Source organism: Scyliorhinus canicula, chromosome 28 (assembly GCF_902713615.1).
Source record: "Scyliorhinus canicula chromosome 28, sScyCan1.1, whole genome shotgun sequence".
NCBI classification, from domain to species: Eukaryota; Metazoa; Chordata; class Chondrichthyes; order Carcharhiniformes; family Scyliorhinidae; genus Scyliorhinus; species Scyliorhinus canicula.
In genome coordinates, this window is record NC_052173.1 from 2911486 (window position 1) to 2935499 (window position 24014).

Consider the following 24014-nt stretch of genomic DNA (forward strand, 5'->3'; position numbering starts at 1 on the left):
AGGGTGGATATGTGGGTTTGAGTAGGGTGATCATTGCTCGGCACAACATTGAGGGCCGAAGGGCCTGTTCTGTGCTGTACTGTTCTATGTTCTATGTAGTGTTAATGTAAGCCTACTTGTGACAATAAAGATTAGAAGTAGCAGTGGGATTCTCCCCAGCACGCACTGGAGCCTGGGTTTGGCCTCTTTACGCTCCAGTTACGCCGCCCCGCTCCGCTTCACCCGGACTGTTGCGTGGGGGGGCATATGACGACCGTTCCGGTTCACACCGGAAGTGGAAGTGGTGCCCCGCCCACCCCGCCGCTCTCACAAACGGGTTGAAACGGGCGGTTTTGTTCCGAGCAGAGAAGTCCCGCTTCATTGCAACCGGCGGCAGCTCGCGCCCGGCTGGGCTCGGCCGCCGCTGCTCTCCCCACCCCCCCGATGCTGCGAGAGAAGCCGTGGCTGGAAGCTGAGGTGAGTCCGTCCCGTGACATTCTGAAAAATCAAACCCACTAACTGAATAAACAGGGGGAGGGCGGCTCGCGCAGGAGGCCTGACCGACAGGCGGGGCGGCCAATCATAACGCGGCATTCCCCTCAACCTCAGAGCCCCGGCCAATCAGCGAGCAGAGGAGGCGGGACCTCCCCGAGGGGCGGGTCCCCTTTGCCACCACCATTGGGTTGTAAATACCCCAATTGCCAAAGGAGCAGCGCTTGTTTTCAACCTGTGTTTAAAAGCTCACAGTTTAAACCTCCTGACACTACACCAGAGAACATTTAAATCATGGCTTTTCTGCCTGAAGGCTAGAGTAAGTTTTTGTGAAATACCATTAAATAAGGTCGGTTTTGAAATCATAAAATGGATTGGTTTCTTATTACTGTGTGGGTTAAAGTACATTTTTTGTTAGCATTTTCAAACTTCCCCATCGGTTCGTCTGAAGTTGGTTAAATTGTCAACTGGGTAATACTGTTGCATATTTAAAACATTACAGAATGTTGCTGCCAAATGTAATGTGGAGAAAACAGGATTAAGAAAAAGGCCAAACTGATTGTTGTGAGCTTAAAAAAAGTATAACCCCATCAGTGACACAACCGTCGCTAAAATGTTTAAGACATGACCGTGGCATAGATGCCATATTCCTTTCCTGCTTTGTGTGTGAAGTAGCTAAAATATATTAGATGGACTTCCTGATACGGCGGCACTGCTACCTCGCTGCGCCAGGGTCCCAGGTTCAATTCTGGCCTTGGGTGACTGTGTGGTTTTTGCATGTTCTCCCTGTGTGTGCGTGGGTTTGCTCCGGTTTCCTCCCACAGTCCAAAGATGTGCAGGTTAGGTGGATTGCCCATGATAAATTGCCCCCAAGAGTCCAGGGTTGTGCTAGGTGTCCCTGGCACTCTGAGTGTTGACCACTGTGTCACCGTGCTGTCCCTTTGTTACATGAATGTGTGCCGTATTGATTTTTATTTTTTTTTAAACAAATTGAATGGGCCGAATGGCTTCCTTCAGCACTATAAAAATTCTATGATGGAGCACACCTCCGCTAGATGGTTTTGTGGTGCCGTGGGGTGTTCGCAATGGGAAATCCCATTAACAAGCGGCGGGAAGATAGAATCCCAGCGAGCGGCACACGGCCGAGAAACGCGTGTCTTGGGAACTGGAGAATCTTGCCCGTTGGGTATTTTTACCCTTACAATTAATGTATTTGCAATTTGCCTTGAACAGCAATGATTATTGGTAAGGTTATTATCTCCTCTACCTCTGTGTACGTAGTTGCTACTTATAATTATTTAAATGCTGATCACCTTTCTAAGACAATTGTGAGAAGTCATTGTTTGAATGCATTATTGCATCTTCAAGGTGCTTTAGAGCAGATGAGGGATAGAAATGACGAGTGACAGTGTGAAGACAATATTCTGTGATTGCTATGCTATTCTAATAGCTTTATTATTTTACACTTAAAATAGAGGATGCTGAGTAAATCTTATTATCTATCAGGATAATAGTGTTGTCAGCAGGATTTCAGTAAAGCATAATGGTGGGCACATTGAATTTTTCTACAGACACATTTGAATTTTTCTCACCCGGATTTCAATGAAAAAGTAATATCGGGTGTGTGAAATTTTCATCCTGTTCTTAGTTGTATAATTCTAAATCTGCTCTAAACATTCTGGGACAGCACAGTTTGGTTCAGTGCTTTTAATGTAGCAAAACGTCCTGGGTGTTTCGCAGGGGTCTTAAATTTGACACTAAGCCACGGAAGACCACCTTTGGATAGATGACCAAACCTTTGGCCAAAGTGGTAGGTTGAAAAGAGCATTTTAAAGGGGTGAGAGAGGTGGAGAGGTGGAGAGGTTTAGGGAGGTAATGCAAACAAGTGGAAAGAAAAGAACGAGAGTTGAAATTTGGTGAATGGTCTCCTATGTTGATATAGTGTAAATAAAACTGCATTTTAATTATCAAATGTGCAAGTTTATTGGATAAAATTAAAGACGTGCTGTGCAGAGAGACCTGGGTGTGCTAGTGCATGAGTCACAGAAAGTTGGTTTACAGGTGCAACAGGTGATTAAGAAGGCAAATGGAAATTTGTCCTTCATTGCTAGAGGGATGGAGTTTAAGACTAGGGAGGTTATGTTGCAATTGTATAAGGTGTTAGTGAGGCCACACCTGGAGTATTGTGTTCAGTTTTGGTCTCCTTACTTGAGAAAGGATATACTGGCACTGGAGGGTGTGCAGAGGAGATTCACTAGGTTAATCCCAGAGCTGAAGGGGTTGGATTATGAGGAGAGGTTGAGTAGACTGGGACTGTACTCGTTGGAATTTAGAAGGATATGGGGGGATCTTATAGAAACATTTAAAATTATGAAGGGAATAGATAGGATAGATGCGGGCAGGTTGTTTCCACTGGCGGGTGAAAGCAGAACTAGGGGACATAGCCTCAAAATAAGGGGAAGTAGATTTAGGACTGAGTTTAGGAGGAACTTCTTCACCCAAAGGGTTGTGAATCTATGGAATTCCTTGCCCAGTGAAGCAGTTGAGGCTCCTTCATTACATGTTTTTAAGGTAAAGATAGATAGTTTTTTGAAGAATAAAGGGATTAAGGGTTATGGTGTTCGGGCCGGAAAGTGGAGCTGAGCCCACAAAAGATCAGCCATGATCTCATTGAATGGCGGAGCAGGCTCGAGGGGCCAGATGGCCGACTCCTGCTCCTAGTTCTTATGTTAGGTGAATTAGGCATTCTAATTTCTCCCTCCGTGTACCCGAACAGGCACCGGAGGTGATTAGGGGATTTTCACAGTAACGTCATTGTAGTGTTAATGTTGTGACAATAGTTATTTTTCAAATTTAGAGTACCCAATTATTTTTTTTTCCAATTAAGGGGCAATTTAGCGTGGCCAATCCACCTAGCCTGCACATCTTTGGGTTGTGGGAGTGAGACCCACGCAGACATGGGGAGAATGTGCAAATTCCACAGGAACAGTGGCCCGGCATTGGGATCGAACCTGGGTCATCAGCGTTGCGAGGCAGGAGTGCTAACTACTGCACCACCGTGCCGCCCTACTTGTGACAATAATAATGAATTTTTTTTTAAAAAAGATTATTATAAAAGTACTTTCCTACATTCTGAATCAGTTGAACAAAGCTGACTTATTTTTGATTCTCCCTTAGAATCATAGAATTTACAGTGCAGAAGGAGGCCGTTTGGCCCATCGAGTCTGCACCGGCTCTTGGAAAGAGCATCCTACCCAAGGTCCACACCTCCACCCTATCCCCATAACCCAGCAACCCCACCCAACACTAAGGGCAATTTTGGACACAAAGGGCAATTTAGCATGCCAATCCACCTAACCTGCACATCTTTGGACTGTGGGAGGAAACCGGAGCACCCGGAGGAAACCCACGCACACACGGGGAGGATGTGCAGACTCCGCACAGACAGTGACTTAAGCCGTGAATCGAACCTGGGACCCTGGGTCTGTGAAGCGATTGTGCTAACCACAACTAAAACTTAGTTGTGCAGACTAGAATATAATGGCTGTGAACACACCCATGTTTTAGTGTAATGTTCCCTAAAATGATATGACAGCAAATTGAGTAACGATTTCCCCAGGTAAAGTGTGGTTTTGGGAAGAAATGAACAGATTTGCTGTGTACAATGGATATCTAGTATGAGGGCATGGGAATGGATAAGAGTAAAGAAGCAACAACCAAACACCACTTCACGACGCTCCCAAGCACTTTACCGGCAGTGAAATGCTTTTAAAGTGTAGTCACTGCTGAATGTGGCAGTTTGCGCACAGTGAACGCGCACAAACAGCAATGAAATAATTGTTTTCGGTGTTATCGGTTGAGGGATAAATATTTTCCAGGACACTGGGGAGAATTACCCTGCTGTTCAAATATTGCCATGGGATGATTTTTTCTTTTATATCCACATGAGAGGATAGACAGGGGCCTCCTTGGTTTAACATCTCATCTGATAGATGTACCTCTGAGAACACTGAAGTGACGGCCTAGATTCTGAGCTCTAGTCTCTGGAGTAGGACTTGAACGTACAGCCTTCTGACTCGGAGCTGAGTGATCCTACTGCTGACTCCAAAAACCTGACAAAGCTTCCACCACAATCTGGACTCTTGGATATCTATCAAGATTTTAAAATATATTTCCAAGTTAAGCTTTTGTTCATTTCTGCTAATTAATGCAATCTTGGTGGAATTAGTGCAAGACACCAGAGTGAGTTATGCCCAAGATCACTCGTGTTCCTGTTTTTTGGCAATCCTGACATTAATTGACACAGTTCACCTGAATGAGGTCAAGCAGACTCCCTGTCTCTTTTTTCCCAATCTGTCTCTTTCTTTCTCTCCTCTCTCCTCCTCTTCCCACCACCACTCTGCCAATTCTCCTTGTTCGGGAAGACTCTTCATATAGCTCTCGCTTTCATGGGTGCGCACGCATCAGCAGGCACGTTTTAAACGTTTTCTATATCTAAAATCATTTATTAATAAATTAACTAGGCTGCAGCAATGAAACTATTAAATGGTTCAGTATAGTTTTTGTAATTTTCAGTGACTCTTCTGGAGGGCCAGCACCTTTATTAAAAGTGTTTTTTTTTAGTGTTGAACCCATTTTCACTTTTATTGATAAAACAGTACTACGTTCCCATTCAGGAAGACTATATTTAATGGAAAGAAAGAATTAAGCTGGTTCATGGAAAATTTTATATTTGTGAATGGATTTTAGTGGAAACTTGAGCTATAACTTAATACGCACAATTTCCTGATTGTGCCCAAAGCTGAAACTCAAATTCAGTGTTACACGGCAATATTGTGTTAGGTGAAGTGGGGTTAAAGTTTGAGGCAATAATTAGCCCAAAGTGCAAAGGTTCATTTCGGTCTCCATTTTAAAGTCATGCATTCCATCCTTATTTTAATGTTCCATTACACATTTCTATGTCTACATTTATAATGGAAACTGCAAACGTGCCATAGTAATTACACCCCATCACCAGTGGTGGGGCTGCAGTCCACCCAAAGCTAGGAGGTGTGTTTACAGCTGGCAGGTTTGCACCAGCAGTGTCCACTAGAAATGCAAACATAAGAATTTAGAATGGAATATCTAAATGGCATCACTCCAAAATGCTCGTATCACAGGCCTAAAAATTCCAAATATACATAATGGACTATTTGAAAATTTAAAAAAAAACTCAAAACCTGTCATGCCATTGTTCTCGAACTGAATTGAGTGCTGTCACTTCAATAAGCTCTGTACTCATCCTTTGAAGCCAACTGGTTGAAACTTTAAATATGCACAGCATACTCATGGAGGGAAAATAGATAAGGCACTCGTTGTCCCGGTAATTACAGAACTAGGAAGAGCGAGCAAGAAAAGATAGCTTAGTATCTGATTTTTTTTTTCAATTAAGGGGCAATTTAGCGTGGCCAATCCACCTAAGCTGCAGATCTTTGGGTTGTGGAGGTGAAACCCACACAGACACAGGGAGAATGAGCAAACTCCACACGGACAGTGACCCAGGGCCGGGATCGAACCTGGGACCTCAGTGCTGGGGGCAGCAGTGCTAACCACTGTGCCACCGTGCCGCCCGCAAGAAAAGATAACTGATAAAATTCTCCTGTTGCAAGTATAATAAAGTCACACGGGTGTTAAAGTATTGTCTAATCTTAGCAGTCAAAAACGATGATCATTCAGGTGGAAGACGTCTTGATAATGTACCATTAAATCTCTCCCAGTCACTCGGGTGGTAAATGCATCACATGACAGGTTGGAGCAAAGAGGGCTTTGGTTAGTTGACCCCCCCCCCCCCCCCCCCCCCCCCCCCCCCAATGCTTCATTAGCTAATTGGAGGATCAAATCAAACCTCTGCAGTACTGTGCATCCAGTCATGAATGATGGTGGACCAGAGGAGGAGGCCCCGCAAATAGCCACAATCATGGAGACACCCAGCACATCAGTGCAAAAGAGGAGGCTGAAGCATTTGCAATCACCTTCAGCCAGAAGTGCCAAGTGGATGATCCATCTTTCTGCTTCCTCCTAAAGTCTCCAGAATCTCAGGTGCCAGTCTTCAGCCAATTCAATTCACTCCACGTGATATAAAGAAATGAGGCACTGGAAGCAGCAGTATGAGCCCTGACAACATCCCGGCAGTAATCGCCAACTGTTCCAGTGCAGCTACAACACTGGCAGTGTGGAAAAATGCCTAGGTATGTCCTATCACAAAAAGCAGGACAAATGATCTGTTTTGGGGCCACTGCTGTTTGTCATTTTTATAAATGACCTGGAGGAGGGCGTAGAAGGATGGGTGAGTAAATTTGCAGATGGCACTAAAGACGGTGGAGTTGTGGACAGTGCGGAAGGATGTTACAAGTTACAGAGAGACATAGATAAGCTGCAGAGCTGGGCTGACAGGTGGCAAATGGAGTTTAATGCAGAAAAGTGAGAGGTGATTCATTTTGGAAGGAGTAACAGGAAGGCAGAGTACTGGGCTAATGGTAAGATTCTTGGTAGTGTGGATGAGCAGAGAGATCTCGGTGTCCATGGACATAGATCCCTGAAAGTTGCCACCCAGGTTGATGGGGTTGTTAAGAAGGCGTATGGTGTGTTAGCTTTTATTGGTAGAGGGATTGAGTTTCGGAGCCATGAGGTCATGTTGCAGCTGTACAAAACTCTGGTGCGGCCGCATTTGGAGTATTGCGTGCAGTTCTGGTCGCTGCATTATAGGAAGGATGTGGAAGCATTGGAAAGGGTGTAGAGGAGATTTACCAGGATGTTGCCTGGTATGGAGGGAAGATCATATGAGGAAAGGCTGAGGGACTTGAGGCTGTTTTTGTTAGAAAGGTTAAGAGGTGACTTAATTGAGGCATACAAGATGACCAGAAGATTAGATAGGGTGGACAGTGAGAGCCTTTTTCCTCGGATGGTGATGTCTAGCACGAGGGGACATAGCTTTAAATTGAGGGGAGATAGATATAGGACAGATGTCAGAGGTAGGTTCTTTACTCGGAGAGTAGTAAGGGTGTGGAATGCCCTGCCTGCAACAGTAGTGGACTTGCCAACATTAAGGGCATTCAAATGGTCATTGGATAAACATATGGATGATAAGGGGATAGTGTAGATGGGCTTTAGAGGGGTTTCACAGGTCGGCGCAACATCGAGGGCCGAAGGGCCTGTACTGCGCTGTTATGTTCTATGCATTTGACTGAGTATGGCATCAAGCAGCCCTAGCACAAAGGAAGATGATTGTTGGAGGCCAATCATCTTAACCCCTGGGCATCACTGCAGGTGTTCCTCAGGTTCTTAAGCTGCTTCATCCAATCAACTACCCTCCATCATAAGGTCTGAAGCAGGAATGTTCGCTGATTATTGCACTCTATTCGGTACCATTCACAACTCCTCAGATGCCGAAGCAGTCCATGTCTGTGTAGCAACACCTGGACAATATTCAGGCTTGATCTGGTAAGTGGCAGTGGCACGTAACTTGTGCCACAGTGCCAGGCAATGACAATGTCCAACAAGAGAGAATTTAACCATCTCCCCTTGACATTCAATGGCATTACCATCGCTAAATCCCCTCTTATCAACGTTCTGGACCTGGCTATATAAATACTGTGCCTACAATAGCAGGTCAGAGGCTGGGAATTCTGCAGAGTAACTCTCCTCTTGACACCCCAACGCCTTTCCACCATCTCCAAGGCACAAGCCAGGAGTGTGATGAAATACTCTCTCACTTGCCTGGAGGAGTGCAGCTTCAACAGCACAAAAAAACCGACACATTCCAGGACAAAGCAGCCTGCTTGATTGGCATCCCGTCCACCATTTAAATATGCACTCCCTCCACCATTGCACAGTGGCAGCAGTGTGTACCTTCCAAGATGCACTTCATTAAAAGCTTCAGCACCACCTTCCAAACCCGCAGCCTCTACCACTTAGAAGGACAAGAACAGCAGACACATGGGAATGCCACCACCTGGAAGTTCCTGTCCAAGCCATACTCCAGCCTGACTTGGAAATATATCTTGTTCCTTTACTGTTGCTGGGTCAAAGTCCTCGAATTGACTTCCATTTTTTAAATTTTGGAGTACAATATTCTTTTTTTTTTGCCAATTAAGGGGCAATTTAGCGTGGCCAATTTACCTACCCTGCACATCTTTATGGGTTGTTAGGGTGGGACCCATGCAGACACTGGAGAATGTGCAAACGCCACACAGACAGGGGGCCGGGATTGAACCTGGGTCCTCGGTGCCGTGAGGCAGTAGTGCTAACCACTGCGGGAACTGTCTTCCTAACAGCACTGTGGGTGTGCATATACCATATGAGCTGCAGCTGTTCAAGAAGGCAACTCACCACCACACTCGAGGGGCAATTGGGGAAGGGCAATAAATGCCAGACTAGCCCGTGAGCCACATCCCGTGAAAGAACTTTAAAAGCCATCTTGCAGTAAAACCTTCCAGTTAGATATCACCAAGCATCAAAAGTTGCAGTTGCCAATCCCAGTTTTAATTCTTGGCCAGGTACCTCTTCAAAAGAGGTTGGGGAATTTGAAAGAAAAGACAGTGTGTAAATGAAATGAAAATCGCTTATTGTCACAAGTAGGTTTCAATGAAGTTACTGTGAAAAGCCCCTAGTCACCACATTCCGGCGCCTGTTCGGGGAGGCTGGCACGGGAATTGAACCGTGCCGTTGGTCTGCTTTAAAAGCCAGCGATTTAGCCCCATGTCCATTGTAGTCCTAACCTACAATGTGTAGGTTAATGTAACTGTACTCCTAAGAGTACCAAATTCTCTTTTTTTTTATTAAGGTATAATTTAGTGTGGCCAATCCACCTAGCCTGCACATTTTTGGGGTGTGAGTGCGAGACCCAAGCAAACACGGGGAGAATGCGCAAACTCCACGTGGACAGTGACCCGGGGCCGGGATCGAACAGGACTTCTGATAAAAATACAAAAACCTGATGTGCGGATTTATTTTCTCTAGCCTTCAGACCTTTGTGCACTGTATGTTAACAAGCAACTGCACTCCAGTTTAGACATGTAGACCAAAAAGTCCCACTTCCACAGCTTCAATAAACGTGGAAATGGCAAAGCAGGGATAGTGGCATCTATCTGGCGAGATATCTGTAGAAGCGGTGGCATAATGGTATTGTCACTGGACTAGTTAACCAGAGACCCGCTCTGGGGACCCAGGTTTAAATCCTGCCACTGCAGATGGTGAAATTTGAATTCAATTAAATCTGGACTTAAAAGTCTAATGATGACCATGAAACCATTGTCAATTGTCGTAAAAACCCATCTGGTTCACTAATGTCCTTTAGGGAAGGAAATCTGTCCTTATCTGGTCTGGCCTACATGTGATTTCAGATCCACAGCAATGTGGTTGACTCATAACTGCTCCCTCGAGGGCAATTATGAGTGGGCAATAAATGCTGGCACAGCCTGCGACCCATGTCCCATGGACGATTTTTAAAAAAAAAAAAATCCCCAGCATAACTCTGCACTTTCAGGAGAGAAGGGAAGAAAATTGAGGGAAAGCTATGGTGTGGGTAAGAAAGCATCTGCTGGCATCCTTTTGTTATCATAGAAATCTAATCAAGGGGTTTTGTGTAATAAAGCAATGAGAGCAAGATATAGCCTGTCCCTGGCTAAAGACAAGTCATATACTAAGTTCTGGGAATAACTGTCCAGACAGATGCTTTGTGGAGTTGAGCTTTCACACTACATCGTTTAATTCTTGTAAACATTTGAAACTTATGTAATTATTGAATGTATTTATTTCTCTCATAGTGATAGCACTTGTATCTTGTGTATTGATTCTAGGTGAAAATGGAGCAAACATGACTGCCAGTGACTTTGAGTTTCTGCTGCAATGGAGAGAAAGGATCACCATGCTAGGCGAAATGATCTGCAGTGGTCAGAAAGAAGCAAAATCCACGGGTATGTGAAGGAGCAGCAGCAATTGTCCCATCACAGCCACGCCCAGTTTGATCAGATAGGACAGCCAGTTACCAGACCTCGCTGTGATGATTTTCCAAACTATTCCTGTGGTGCCCGGTGCGATGGTGCTGACTCAAATCGGTATGTTTCAGAACGTGTCCATGCTTCTCATGGGAATACGTCCTGGCAAAGGACAAGTCATAGACCAGTAAGAAATACAGATACAGGGAACTGCACGCCAGTGACCTTGTCAAATTGGAATCTTGGTGATGCTAGCTGTTTTGATCACACAGAACCATCTTCAGATCAACTCTTAGATGAAGAATTGAAAACGCTGAACATGGAAGGGTTGAGCTTCCCCTGTGGACATCTGGATTTTACAGAGCAGATGCCATCTCTGTATTGTTCTGGCATATCCGGTGATGGGTGTAATCTTCAAAGTAGAGAGACGGAGCTGGCCAGCAGTGAGAAGCCATATACTCTTTCTGATGGTATAACGGATCATAAAGGTGTGACTGATAAGGATTCACTTGAGAATGGGTGTCTGTCCTCCATCCATCAGAGGAAGAGCTCTGTCTGTACTCATGGGTTTTTGGAAGGATGCTTTCAACCAGGCAGCTATGGAGACCACAGCTACCCCTTCAGTGCGGATGACAATCTGTCTTTCCTTGATAACTTAGATTGTATTCGTTCTGCCAATGCTTCTCAAGAAGATGGGATAGATGAATGTGAAGAATTCAATGAAGATGAAGGATTGGATGAAAACCCGGTGAAAATGATGGAAGATATCAGCTACCCTGTGAAGTTCACCAGCAGGAAAAGCGGCAAACGCCAGAGAAACAAATCCACAAAAGACACCTGTGATAAGGAGGATGCAAGGGAACATGTGAAGAAGAATGGCAAGACTTCAGCTGCTAATAAACAGAGGCACACAAAGGCTGAGAGGAAGCGGCAGCATGTTGACAACAGGGACAGATTAAAGAGCAGTGTACAGAAACAAACTGAAGAGCTGCTTTGGCGATGTGTTACCTATGTGAAAATCCTAATGGATGTCATTCTTTTCGTGACCCACAAGTGTGGAGAGTACGTGGAAACAGGGGGCAAATTTGTGTATTCATGTTGCCAGATACAAAAGGAAGATTTTAAATGCCTAAAGGGCAGTGCAAGGACCTCGTGCATGTGGCTGCTTAAGCAGGCAAAATCAGGGTCAGAGAAGCTTAGATGGTTTTGCTTTTCCTCGATGAAGATGACTATAAAGTTTTTAAAAATGCTGCTTGCTCTGCTTTTTCTCGTACTAATGTTATTTATAGGATGTTTACGACTCTGCTACAAATATGGAAAGTCTGGGGTTTCCAGGATATTTCAGAAGTTACCCATATGGGGCAGGGAAAGCGTTCCCCATTTTCCAGCTGTCCGCTTTCTGCACAGCTTGTGCTCGTCTATAGCAGAATCTAGGACTTGGAATTATTTGAAAAGACTGTGGGAGAAGTTGAAAATGCGGTCCTGGCTAACTGGTAAATGGCGGACTGCAGGCCAGTCTCAAGCTTCATCTCCATCCCCCAAGTCACCCAGTGCAAGTAGATACCAGCCAGATCATGAGGTAAACCGGCTGCTGGCAATGGCTGATATACCGGAGGAAGACCTGGATCCTTTTAAAGTTCTGGGCGTGGAGGTAATGGCCACTGATGCCGAGCTGAAAAAGGCTTATCGGCAGTTGGCTGTACTGGTGAGTTCTGCATGAAAACATTTAACTAAAAGCCAAATTAATAACTGGGATCAGAGGGCTTGTCAACCAGTCCATCTGGTGGTATCTTATATCCAATTCTAGTGGAGGGGATTGAATAATGATTAAGAGCTGGAAAGCTGGTAGGTTTGTTTTTGTTTTGCTCACCGAGTTCCTTTTGTAGTAAACGGACTGAACTCATTGCCAGGCTTTGCCTCCGAACCATTGCAATAGGGATGGGTAGGGCTCATTATCATTTTGCTATTCAGTCAGATAATTGATCCAACCACCGTGGTCAGATATTTCAAACTCTTGACTTCCTAATATTACGTAAGCTTACGCGGTAATATTTTTCATTTGATGCAGCACCATCTGGGGGATTGCTCAATCTGTTCAATGTTTGGTTAAGAACATGCTAGTACCCCATAGAAAGCAACAATGTGCATGTATAGTGTCTTTGTCGCACACAAATCACCCACGGCAGTCAGCAAAACGGGCACCAAACCACAAAGTCTGCTCTCGCATTCTGTCTGTGCAGTGATGTAACAGCAGTGCGTGGTTTGTTTTTCCTGTGTCACTTGGGAGTCCCTCAGTCTTGGTTCTGTTATTGCAAAAAGGTCCGTGGTGCTCAAGAAGGTACTCTGAATACCAGTTACTCAATCTCCTGTGCACCAGTGGCCAAGGTCTGGTAGACAGCAGAGAAAGTGATTGGCAGTGCCCACTTCACTGGCAGTGATGAGGCATTTCCTCTCAAAAATCACAACCAGCAACATTGGAGGGAACGAAATGTGCAATCAAACACTTTAAACCAGCATTCTGTGAATGAACAAAGAAAGATTTGCATTTCTATAAAGCAGTTCACAACTTCGGGACATTCCAAAATGCTTTACAGCCAATGAAATACTTTTGAAGTGCAGTCACTTGTAAATTAAGAAGTGCAGCAGCCAATTTGTGCACAGCAAGCTCCCACAAACAGCAATGTGATAATGAGCAGACACCAGATTGTCCTTTTTTTCATGACATCGGTTAAATATTCTGCAGTACACCGGAGGTAACTCCTACTGCTCTTTGAAATGGTGGCTATGGGATCTTCCCCGCCCATCTGGGAGGGCAGCCAGGCTCTCTGTTGAATGTCTCCTCTAAAGGATGACAGTGCCACACTCCCTGGGTGCTGCGCCGGAGTGTCAGCCTGGATATCATGCTCAAGTTTCTGGAGTGGAACTTGAACCCACAAACGCCTGACTCTCAGGCAGGACTGCCATCAACTGAGTTGTGGCTGACAATGGAACACTGTTTTGTATACTGAAATGCCTTTGATTGACAAAAGTAGTGTGTTCATGTCCAACATCACTGCAAGATGCTTTCTGCATTGAGTTGGAGCATAATGACCTCGACTTTGCGGGAGCAGGGCATCTTGTGACATGACCAGTTTTAGATTTCATCTCCCCCTCCCTCCCTTTCAGCTCACTTTTTTTGCACTAAGAATTGCTGGAAATGTGAGCTGATAACTGGGGCAATGGGTAAACATTGAGACCAACAAGTCCATCTTCTTAACCATTGAGAATGACGCAGAGGAAGGTTACAGAAGGAAATTGGGTGAATTCGACTCAAATAAGATACAGAAAGAAAGAGAAAAAATGTTTGTTTGGATTTAGAGAAAGGAAAATAAGAAAATAACTTGAATTAAAAATGTTTTAATCTGCAGGAATGAGAATCCACCGTTTCAGTTACTCCCTGTTTGAGTGACATTGCAGGAATGTAAATCTCATCATTAAAAGGATCCTTAAGCTGTTAAATATCAGCCCTAACTTTCTGCGGCAAGTTCAATTTGCTTTAAAGCGCAAATGCAGCAATTTTTTGAAGCTCTCGGAGAGTTTGACAGCAAGCTAACAGCAGAACAGCGCAAATCATCTGGCACAGTGAGCGCATCAAACTGGCCATTATTTTCCCAGTGCACTCTGGCTCCGTGTTTCAGCTGAAACAGCAGTTATTTATTATTTTAAATACAAAATAATATGAGAAGCTTTCTCTGCCCCCTCACGTTCTCACCTTTCCTGTTTTCATGCTTTGCTGATGTACTTTTGCTTATTCTGTTGCGGTTAATTTAGCGTTACTGCTGCTGTGGCTAGTCACGTAGCTGTATCAGAAGGCATTTAAAAAAAAAAGTCTCCCTCTTCCTGTCAGCATTGTACTAGGGATTATTGAGATTTTACAAAACACATGCTCTTCTGGACTCTTTCATTCAGTAGGAGTTGGGACGTCTTGTTGAAGTTGTACAGGACATTGGTGAGACCACACATGGAATACTGTGTTCAGTTCTGGTCACCCTATTACAGGAAGGATATTGTTAAACTAGAAAGAGTGCAGAGAGATTTACGAGGATGCTACCAGGACATGATGGTCTGAGTTATAAGGACAGGCTGGGTAGGCTGGGACTTTTTTTCGTAGGAGCGTAGGAGACTTGGGAATGATCGTATAGAGGTCTATAAAATAATGAGGAGCATCAATAAGGTAGATAGTCAACATCTTTTCCCAAAGGTAGAGGAGTCTAGAACTAGAGGGCATAGGTTTAAGGTGAGAGGGGAGAGATACAAAAGAGACCAGAGGGCAAATTATTTCACACAGAGGGTGGTGAACATCTGGAACGGGCTGCCAGAGGCAGTGGTAGAGGCGGGTACAATTTTGTCTTTTAAAAAAAGCAGTTAGTTACATGGGCAGGGTGGGTATCGAGGGATATGGGCCAAATGTGGGCAAGTGGGACTAGCCTAGTGATAGAAACTGGGCGGCATGGACAAGCTGGGCCGAAGGGCCTGTTTCCATGCTGTAAACATCTGACTCTGGTTAAAAACAAGGGGAAATTCTCAATTGCAAAATTCTACAAAACCAGACCTAATGCGAGATTCCTTTTTATATCCGAGATCTGCAGTCTGATTGGGTTCCGAACAGGCCTCCCGAATGTAGAGATTAGACTGTAGCTGTGAAATTGCAGTCTCCAATCCACAGGTCCTTCCCACCCTGTAATAATGTGGCTGATATCTGGGCTAACTTGACAAATTCACTACTTTTCCTCGCTGCGAGTAGCCACCTTTCTTTACAGAATTTGGTTTGCAGTTCTGTGTCGCTGATTTAAAAATAACTCTTTTAACAGTAGTAACCAGGTTGACCTGAGCAGAGTTTGGTTTGGGGTCTTTTATTTCCCTTCTCTCGCTCCTTTCAGTGCTGTTATTCATGACAATTGGTGTACTCTGCAATTCTGGTCAGAGATAGTCAAAGGGAGAAGCCTAGGGAAGGACATGTGGTTATCGTGCATGGCACAAAAGTAGTAGCAAACCCCTTTTTAAAAATTGACTTATAACAATGCTAATGTTATCAGAGAGGGAAAGATTTACAGTTGATTATGGGGAAATGGGATTTGCTAAGTATTATAAGTGGCCAATTATCATGTTTTTATTGCACACACTGGTGAGGTAGGGTGTTGTGTGCAGTTTCACTGGTCTGGATATTTAGAAAGCTGCTAATGTTGCCCTGACAGCAAGCGGGTCCTGTTCCACAGTTTTAGTCTTGAGTTGGCATCAAGGCAACTGATCTTGCATGGTAGCTGACACGTACGGTGGCGTAGCCTCTAGCAGCTCGCTCCCTTGTCTTAGCAGTGCCCTTTATGTTGTACAAATTACTGAGTGAACATTTATGGACGGACTGTGTGACTGCTGCTGTATATGGTTACCTAAAATTGATGATCCACTGTGGGGCTCAAAGGTGGTTAATGTTCTACACAAGTCATGTTTTGTCGCAACTTGCAGAATGACCTCCCAGCACAACCGATTTGCCAGTTGTAGCACCATCCTGCTTTCTGCTCTAGTGGTGTGTTATCCAGTGGCCATGGTACAGAGGGAATTTAAAATCAGACAGCACAGTAGCATAGTGGGGGCAGCACAGTAGCATAGTGATTAGCACAATTGCTTCACAGCTCCAGGGTCCCAGGTTCGATTCCTGGCTGGGTCACTGTCTGTGCGGAGTCTGCACGTTCTCCCCGTGTTTGTTGTAATGTAGGGAAATGGACAGCAAGATGATCTTTTCTGGGAAATTGGTTTGAGGGATAAATCTTGGGCAGGGCAGCAGGGATCTCCTTGTTGTTCCACTAAGATTTTGTGATCTTTACACCTACCTGAGAAGATGGATTGGGACTCGTTTTGTATCTTATCCAGCAGATGACACCTGTAGTGCTGCGTTTGAAAGTGTCAGCTTTGGCTGCGTTCCAAGTCTCTGGAACTGATTGAGGTGAGGATGCTCTATCACCTGAGCCAAGATCAGATCTAGCCACGCTTATTCTACCCAACCTTTATACACCACCCTCCCCAATCACAAGTACCATTAACTTCACAAAGGTTAAAATGGGATAAAGGAAGGTCTAAAGTGTGCCTTTCACATCTGTCAATTACAGCGATAAAAACATCAGTCTCCCTGAAGTGTTGTGAGCTATTTGCACCTATGGGGAAAAAAAGGAATGCTTCTACAGTGCAGGCCTATTGCACCTAGTTAAAGAATGTTAGGAATTGCTGTTATATAGGCTGGGAGCTACTAATGTAGACTTGTCAGTTAATGCTCAATAAGCCATGCATCTAGAGAAATGTCCTCCTAAATGTTTTTCTGTTGTGTGGCATGTTTGTTTGAGTGGAAAGTATCTTTACGTTTTTTAGTGTATCTTGAACAGGACAACCTATGAGCAGTCTGCGGCACTTTTCCATATGCTGCTTGGCCAGGCATGTAACTTACAAGGAGCATTGCACCGAGACAAAGACGCCTCATCACGAGGCAATAATATGCATTTGAGGTGTACAATGAGACGATCTTTGACCAGTAATTACGCTTCATTAATCATCGCTAGCAAAATTCCACAAGGTAATATCAAGCACACTCTTTTATGATTTAAAAGAAGACGCATCCCTGACCTCCTGTTGAAGGTACGCTGATTTCTGCAATGAGTTTTTGCAGCTCTGTATCGGAGGACTCTTCACCATCTCTGGGTGTCTCTTTATTTCCACCTCACTGGTTCAGGGTCCTTTCTCTGGTTTAGTAGTAGGTTTGTATATAATGTGATACAATGCTTTGCTGTAGATCGGTGGACTTGACAACCTATAACAGTATTTTGGTGAGTCTCACTATTTCAAATTAATAAATAATGGAATTTAGAGTTTAAAACATTAATAATTGTAAAATAATTTCTGTAACTGGTGAACTTTCTTGAGTAACAGTCTTCATTTCTGACCCTAGATAGCATCAGCAGATTGTTCAGCTCTAGAGGGACCTAATATCGTGCAACCCTCTAGCCAGTGTCACTGAATAGTAATAGGAACAGTGAACACCAGCTGATGTCTTTTTGTTTCTTCGTCCCTTCTTTCCTTGCGCGCTGCACCTCCCTCTAAAGGGACAGTGTGCTGAGGTGAGTTGTAGCATTCCATTGGCTAAAATTAAATAATAGCACTGACCAATGAGTAAAGCTGGGAGCTTCCTGGTTTGTTGCAGGCCCTGAAGTGGTACTAATACAGTTACCCATCAAGTAACCTGTTGTTTGTAAACTCTGATTTTAGTCATTTGCTTCCACCCAAGATTTGTAGGATGAACTTTAGTTTCACCTATTTTCTTTTATTAATGAAGACTGGCAAGCTGAATTTGAGTGAAATATCACCGGTTGTAGCTGAGCAAGGTACATTCGATTGAGACACTGTCTTTTAAAGTAATCCCCCCATTGTGATTGCAGGTTCATCCTGACAAAAACCAACACCCACGATCAGAAGAAGCCTTTAAGGTGGTGCGGGCAGCGTGGGATATTGTGAGCAATCCTGAGAGAAGGAAGGAATATGAAATGTAAGCAAAATTCAGTGCTGCAATCCAGACATATCCATGTGGCCTCTGATTCTTAACTTTTTAGGGTCAAAATTTACCTTCTATTTGATATTTCAACATGTTTTGAACTAGTCAAATCTGATTACTTTTCGTAATTTTAAAAAAAGTTGACCATTTTGATTGATTTAGGGAGTGAAAATCTGCTTGAACGTGTTGCCAAGTTTAATGTGTTTTAAAAATGTCTCGAGGTCCATTCAGGACTTTGCCATTTTAACACCGGACTGGGTTTAAGCACAGCTCAGACCAATGGAATTAAAGTTTCCTCGCTGTTGGTTGCAAGAGTCCCTGGTGAATGGCGTTTGGACAGATTTGACTGAGTTTCTATTCCTACGTCACAAAACTTTCTGTAAACTACAACTCAATTAGTCATAACTTGTCGGTCTCTGCAGAGAAGTCATGCAGATGATTTGGAAGCGCTTGATGTTGAAGCTGGAAAGGTTTGCCCATTCCCCTGCACTGCTCGGCACAAAAATGTACTAGAACATTCGCCTTAATGAAAGACAACAGGCAGGATTTTCCGGCCCTTTCCCACCGACGGAATCTTGCCGAAGGCCACTCCTCACAGCGAGCCATAGAAAATGCCATAGGCAGCCAATGGGGAGCCACTGTGGGCCCCGCCCAAAATATTACGTGGCTATTCAAATATATACCTAAATAGCCCCAGGTAGGCCTACTTTTCTCCAACATAGAACATAGAACAGTACAGCACAGAACAGGCCCTTCGGCCCTCGATGTTGTGCCGAGCAATGATCACCCTACTCAAACCCACGTATCCACCCTATACCCGTAACCCAACAACTCCCCCTTAACCTTGCTTTTTAGGACACTACGGGCAATTTAGCAGGGCCAATCCACCTAACCCGCACATCTTTGGACTGTGGGAGGAAACCGGAGCACCCGGAGGAAACCCACGCACACACGGGGAGGATGTGCAGACTCCGCACAGACAGTGACCCAGCCAGGAACCGAACCTGGGACCCTGGAGCTGTGAAGCATTTATGCTAACCACCATGCTACCGTGCTGCCCAATAAATTTAGAGTACCCAATTCATTTTTTCCATTTAAGGGGCGATTTAGCGTGGCCAATCCACCTACCTTGCACATCTTCGAGTTGCGGGGGCGAAACCCACACAAATAGGAGGTGAATGTGCGAACTCCACATGGACAGTGACCCAGAGCTGAGATCGAACCTGGGACCTCTGCACCGTGAGGCAGCGGTGCTAACCACTGCGCCACCGTGCTGTCCTCATTACTGTTTCATTACTTTTCTACATTACTTCACTACATCCTGTTTCATTACTTTTCTCTCTTTATTTTTGCAACCTCTTTCCATTTTACAAGTGTCTAATTTAGTTCAGCGTTTCTGATTGAGGGAGGTTGTGAGTAAGTAATTTTAGTACTTCACACAGAAGGCTATGCAAAGGGAGGCTTCATGAGGTGCCATACCTGCTATTACTTTGTGGCTACTTGTGCTGTGCAAAAGCAACCTGGAGCAATTGGCCCCATCATTTTCTTGATCTCCAAACAGAAGCGTTGTTTTCCTGTTTGGATCCCACGGCATAATTTGAAGAAGAGAAGGGGAGTTCCGCCCCTTCTCCTGGCCAACGTTGATCCCTCAACTGACCTTGTCAAAACCTGATCAACTGGTTGTTCATTCATTTGCTGTTTGTTGGATCTTGCTGCGCGCAAATTGGCTGCTGCATTTGCTTTATGACTGCACTTCAAAAAAAAAAGTAATTTGTTGGTTGTAAAGCACTTTGGGCCATCTTTCAAATGCGATGCGGTGGTGGGTAAATGCAACTTCTCTGTTGTGTAACTTCTCAGTTTATCAAAGCTGCCTTTCCCCAGGGATGGGTATCGAAAACACGTTGTAAAGAGAGGTTTGTATTGAGTCTTTGTTAATATTCTGCGGAATTGCAGAACCCAAGTTTAGGTTTCATCGACTTCCTGCCCTCGATTTAGTTCCAGGTATAACTGGATGCTTTTGTGTTATTGTTTTTAGCAAACGGGCCGCAGAGAGTGAGTTACATCGGTCCATGAATGAGTTTCTCACCAAGCTCCAGGATGACTTAAAGGAAGCCATGAACACTATGATGTGCAGTAAATGTGAAGGAAAACACAAGTTTGTGCTCTCATTTATCTGTTAAATAAATGTAAAGTTAGGTGATGTTTGTTTTGTTGATCTCTCCTCCAGTTTCCCCATCTTCCTTCCATCAAGGTGCAAACTCTGGCTGGCATAAGATTCCATGGATAGCAAGTGCCCTTCCATACCCCATTCGACTGACCATTCATCATGTGAGCCTAGATGTTGAATATTAGTCTATTCAACCGTAGTGGCTCACATCTGAGACCAACATCTGTCTCCAGCAATACTAGTCAAGCATGGCAACCCTAATTGATGTTATTTCTCACACTGTGGCCAGTTGCAGTATACTTGGACTGCTTTTACTCCGATCAGCAGATTTGTCAGTTTCCTGTCCGATTATTTTCATTTTTGTATGTTTTAGAAGTTGGTCATCAGCTAACTGACCATGGCACCGAGATACAGGAAGTCATTCAAGTGCGGGGAGAAAAAGGAATGTAGTGATAGTAGGGGGCAGTATAGTCAGAAAGATTGATGCCGTCCTCCTGCAGCAAGGAGCTTGAGTCCAGATGGCTATGTTGCCTGTCCAGTTCCAGGATTTGGGACATTGGGTCCTGGGCATTGCTGGAGAGGAATTTGCAGAAGGAGGGGAGGATCAAGTTGTCGTGGTCCACATACAAAGAAGTATGTTGTGCATAATCAGTATAAGGACCAGGCACCAAATTAAGAAGCAGACCTTCCAGGGTCATAATCTCTGGATTATTACCTGAGCCACATGCAAATTGGCATAAGAAAAATCAGACTAGAGGATGGAAGAGTGTTCAATGACTGTGGTGTGGGAAAAGTGGGTTGTGGGCCAATGGCATTAGTGCTCGGGGAAAGAGGGATCTGTGCTGTCAGAATACTCTACACCTGAACTGTGCCGGGGCTGGTGTTCTTTCAAGCCACATTACTAGGGACGTAGAGAGGGTTTTAAACTAAATAGTGGGGGCAAGGGATCAAATTTGGGAAGATCTGGTAAATCAAAGAGCAGAGACCAGGCAAAAAAGATGATGGGAAATGAAAAGCAGACCGTGACAGGACGGGGTAGAGAGTGCAAATCTTTTTTTTAAATAAATTATTAAAAAAATTTAGAGTACCCAATTATTTTTTCCAATTAAGGGGCAATTTAGTGTGGCCAATCTGCCTACCCTGCACATCTTTTGGGTTGTGGGGTTGGAACTCACGCAGACACGGGGAGAACGTGCAAACTCCATACGGAGATTGACCCAGGGCCAGGATTCGAACTCGGGTCATCAGTGCCGTAGGCAGAAATGCTAACCACTGCCCCACCATGCTGCTGTAGAGAGTGCAAATCTAACAGTAAATCAGCGGATGGGACTCGAGGTTACAAAAACGATAAAACTATCTGAATGCATTCAAAACCCAACCGATGAACTGAGAGTGCACATAGGAATAAATAAATGCGATTTGAGCCATTATGGAGACATGGCTGCAAAAGGACATAGATTCGGACCTGAATATTGAAGGGTACATGATATTTAGGAAGGACAGGAAGTGAGGAAAAGGTGGAGGGTTGGCTCTGTTAGTTGATGATGGTATTAGCACAATGCAGAGGGAGGACCTAAGATCAGGAAACCAGGATGTGGAAATAGTTTGAGTAGAGATGAGAGATAGTAAAAGTAAGAAGTCACTTGTGGGAGCCGTGTACAGGCCCCCTAATAGTAACCACATGGTAGGGTGGAGTGTCAAGGAAGAAGTAGTGGGAGCTTGTTAGAAAGGCACGGCGATAATCATGGGAGATTTTAATTTGCATGTAGACTGGAAAAATCAGATGAGCAAAGGTAGCCTAAATGAGGAGTTAATTGAATGTTTTCAGGATAGTTTCTGGCGCCAACCAGAGAGCAGGCCAAATTAGACCTGGTATTGTGCAATGAGATGGGAGTAATTCATGAGCGACCACTGGAGTTCGTAATAGTAAGAGGCAGCATGATTGAAATATATGAAATCCTGAGTGGGTTTCTTAATTTAGAATACCCAATAAATTGTTTCCAATTGAGGAGCAATTTAGTGTGGCCAATCCACCTCCCCTGCACGTCTTTGGGTTGTGGGGTTTCTTGACAGGATGGATATGGAGAGGATGTGGGAGATTCTCTTGTGGGAGAATCTAGAACTATGGGTCACTGTTTAAAAATAAGGGGTCGCCCATTTAAAACAAATTGTTTCACTTGCAGGGTCACGAGTCTCCGGAACTCTTTTCCTGAAAAGGCAGTGAAAGCAGTCTTTGAATATTTTTAAGGCAAAGCTAGATAGGTTATTGGCAGTAGGAGGGATACAGATTTGAATACTATCAGATCAACCATGATCTTATTAAATAGCGGAGCAGACCCTAGGGGCTGAATGGCCCACTCCTGCTCCTTGTCTGCGTGTTTGTATCACCCTGTCTGCCTAACATTAATAGTGCTTCTGATTGGTGCCTATAATGCCACACCAATCGTACCAAAAAAGAGAATTCTGTGAGATAATGTATGGCATGAACATTCCCTATAGATTATGACTTTATTTGAACACCTCTATTTCATTGTTATTAAGTACACACTGCAATCAATTAATCCTTTTTTTTTAAATGATCTTTGCCAGATGCAATTAGCTGTTCAGTCCACCTACTTGTACCTTCTGGTCAAGTTCCTGTTCCTCTCCGCTTTGCTTTACAATTCCATCCCAAAAACCCCGACCTGTTTAGCTCCCAGACCAATTCTATTCACATCTTGCTTTCTGCCTCCTTGCAACCATTAAAACCCATGATCAGTGAATACCACAGGAGAGCTATGCATGTTAAATGAATGCTCCAGGATAGGAAAGTGTAATGATTTTTCCGAAAGTACAATTCCTAATATACCTGTCGTGAAAAGTAAAGGTTGACCTTCCTTTGCAGGAGATTTGAAATGGATCGTGACCCACAGGCAGCTCGATACTGTGCAGTGTGTAACAAGAGGCATCCTGTGGAGGATGGGGATTTCTGGGCAGAATCGAGCATGCTGGGATTGAAAATCACTTACTTTGCCATGATGGATGGCAAAGTCTATGATATCACTGGTAAGGAGATTGGAAATTTTAAGTCCTCTGCATATTCCTGTTTAATTAAAAGAAGGTTTTAGTGAGACTTGTGTATGATGTAAGTTTGGAAATAATTTACTCTGTAAATTTAGCAATTGTGACAGTATTAGCGGAACAGCATTGTGTTCTGGCCTGGAACTTGTGTTCAGCGCACACACACCAGTTGAGCCAAGGGCCTGTTTCTATTCTGTGCAATGCTATGTGAAAATCTCAGGCCTTTTGTTGAATTGTTGGGTGTTCATGCAGAAGATAGATTTCTAGTTTCTTGGGATAAAGCAGCAACAAAAAAAAAAAGTCAATACGACAAACTGCTCTCGACTGGATAAAGGGGAATGAGGATGGGAAGAAATGTACTTTACACTAAGTATTTATTACTGTTCCTTACGATCGTGACAATTCATCAACTTGTCTCATTATTCAACAATTTCAACAAAAAGTACAGCCACATCTTGTTTTCATGGTATTTGCTTCCGATCCATTCCGATGGATCTAATATATAAACAAGGGATAATGACTTTCGGGAAAGACGTAAACCATTACTGGCCCGTGGGATTCTTCTAAAGCCGCCCTGGAGCCATTCTGGAATATCCAAATAAAATCCTTTTCCAGAATGTTTCAAAATATTGCTGAAATACTTTGAAAGCCTGTCTGTAGCAGTGGGAATAATCTTAAACGGAAAAATGTGAGAAGCCAGGTCTGAAAATCGTGGGGATGAAAAGCCTCTCAAATCACCACTTTTTTTTTTTGAGGGTGATTGGGGAGT

General features: G+C 44.1%; 1 protein-coding gene across 2 annotated transcripts in view; it reads left to right on the forward strand.

Moving 5' to 3' along the window:
• Nucleotides 1-303: 303 nt before the first annotated feature.
• Nucleotides 304-24014, forward strand: part of dnajc14 (DnaJ (Hsp40) homolog, subfamily C, member 14) — a 40040-nt gene continuing 16329 nt past the window's right edge. Inside the window, exons 1-5 of one of the 2 annotated variants that reach the window (XM_038786420.1) lie at nucleotides 304-456; nucleotides 10308-12150; nucleotides 17906-18012; nucleotides 20054-20173; nucleotides 23070-23230. In XM_038786420.1, coding sequence (XP_038642348.1) covers nucleotides 10357-12150; nucleotides 17906-18012; nucleotides 20054-20173; nucleotides 23070-23230 — 2182 coding nt within the window. In that variant the 5' untranslated portion in view covers nucleotides 304-456; nucleotides 10308-10356. Of the gene's footprint in view, nucleotides 457-647; nucleotides 791-10307; nucleotides 12151-17905; nucleotides 18013-20053; nucleotides 20174-23069; nucleotides 23231-24014 lie in introns of those variants that run through there. The other variant, XM_038786421.1, reaches the window with a different exon arrangement.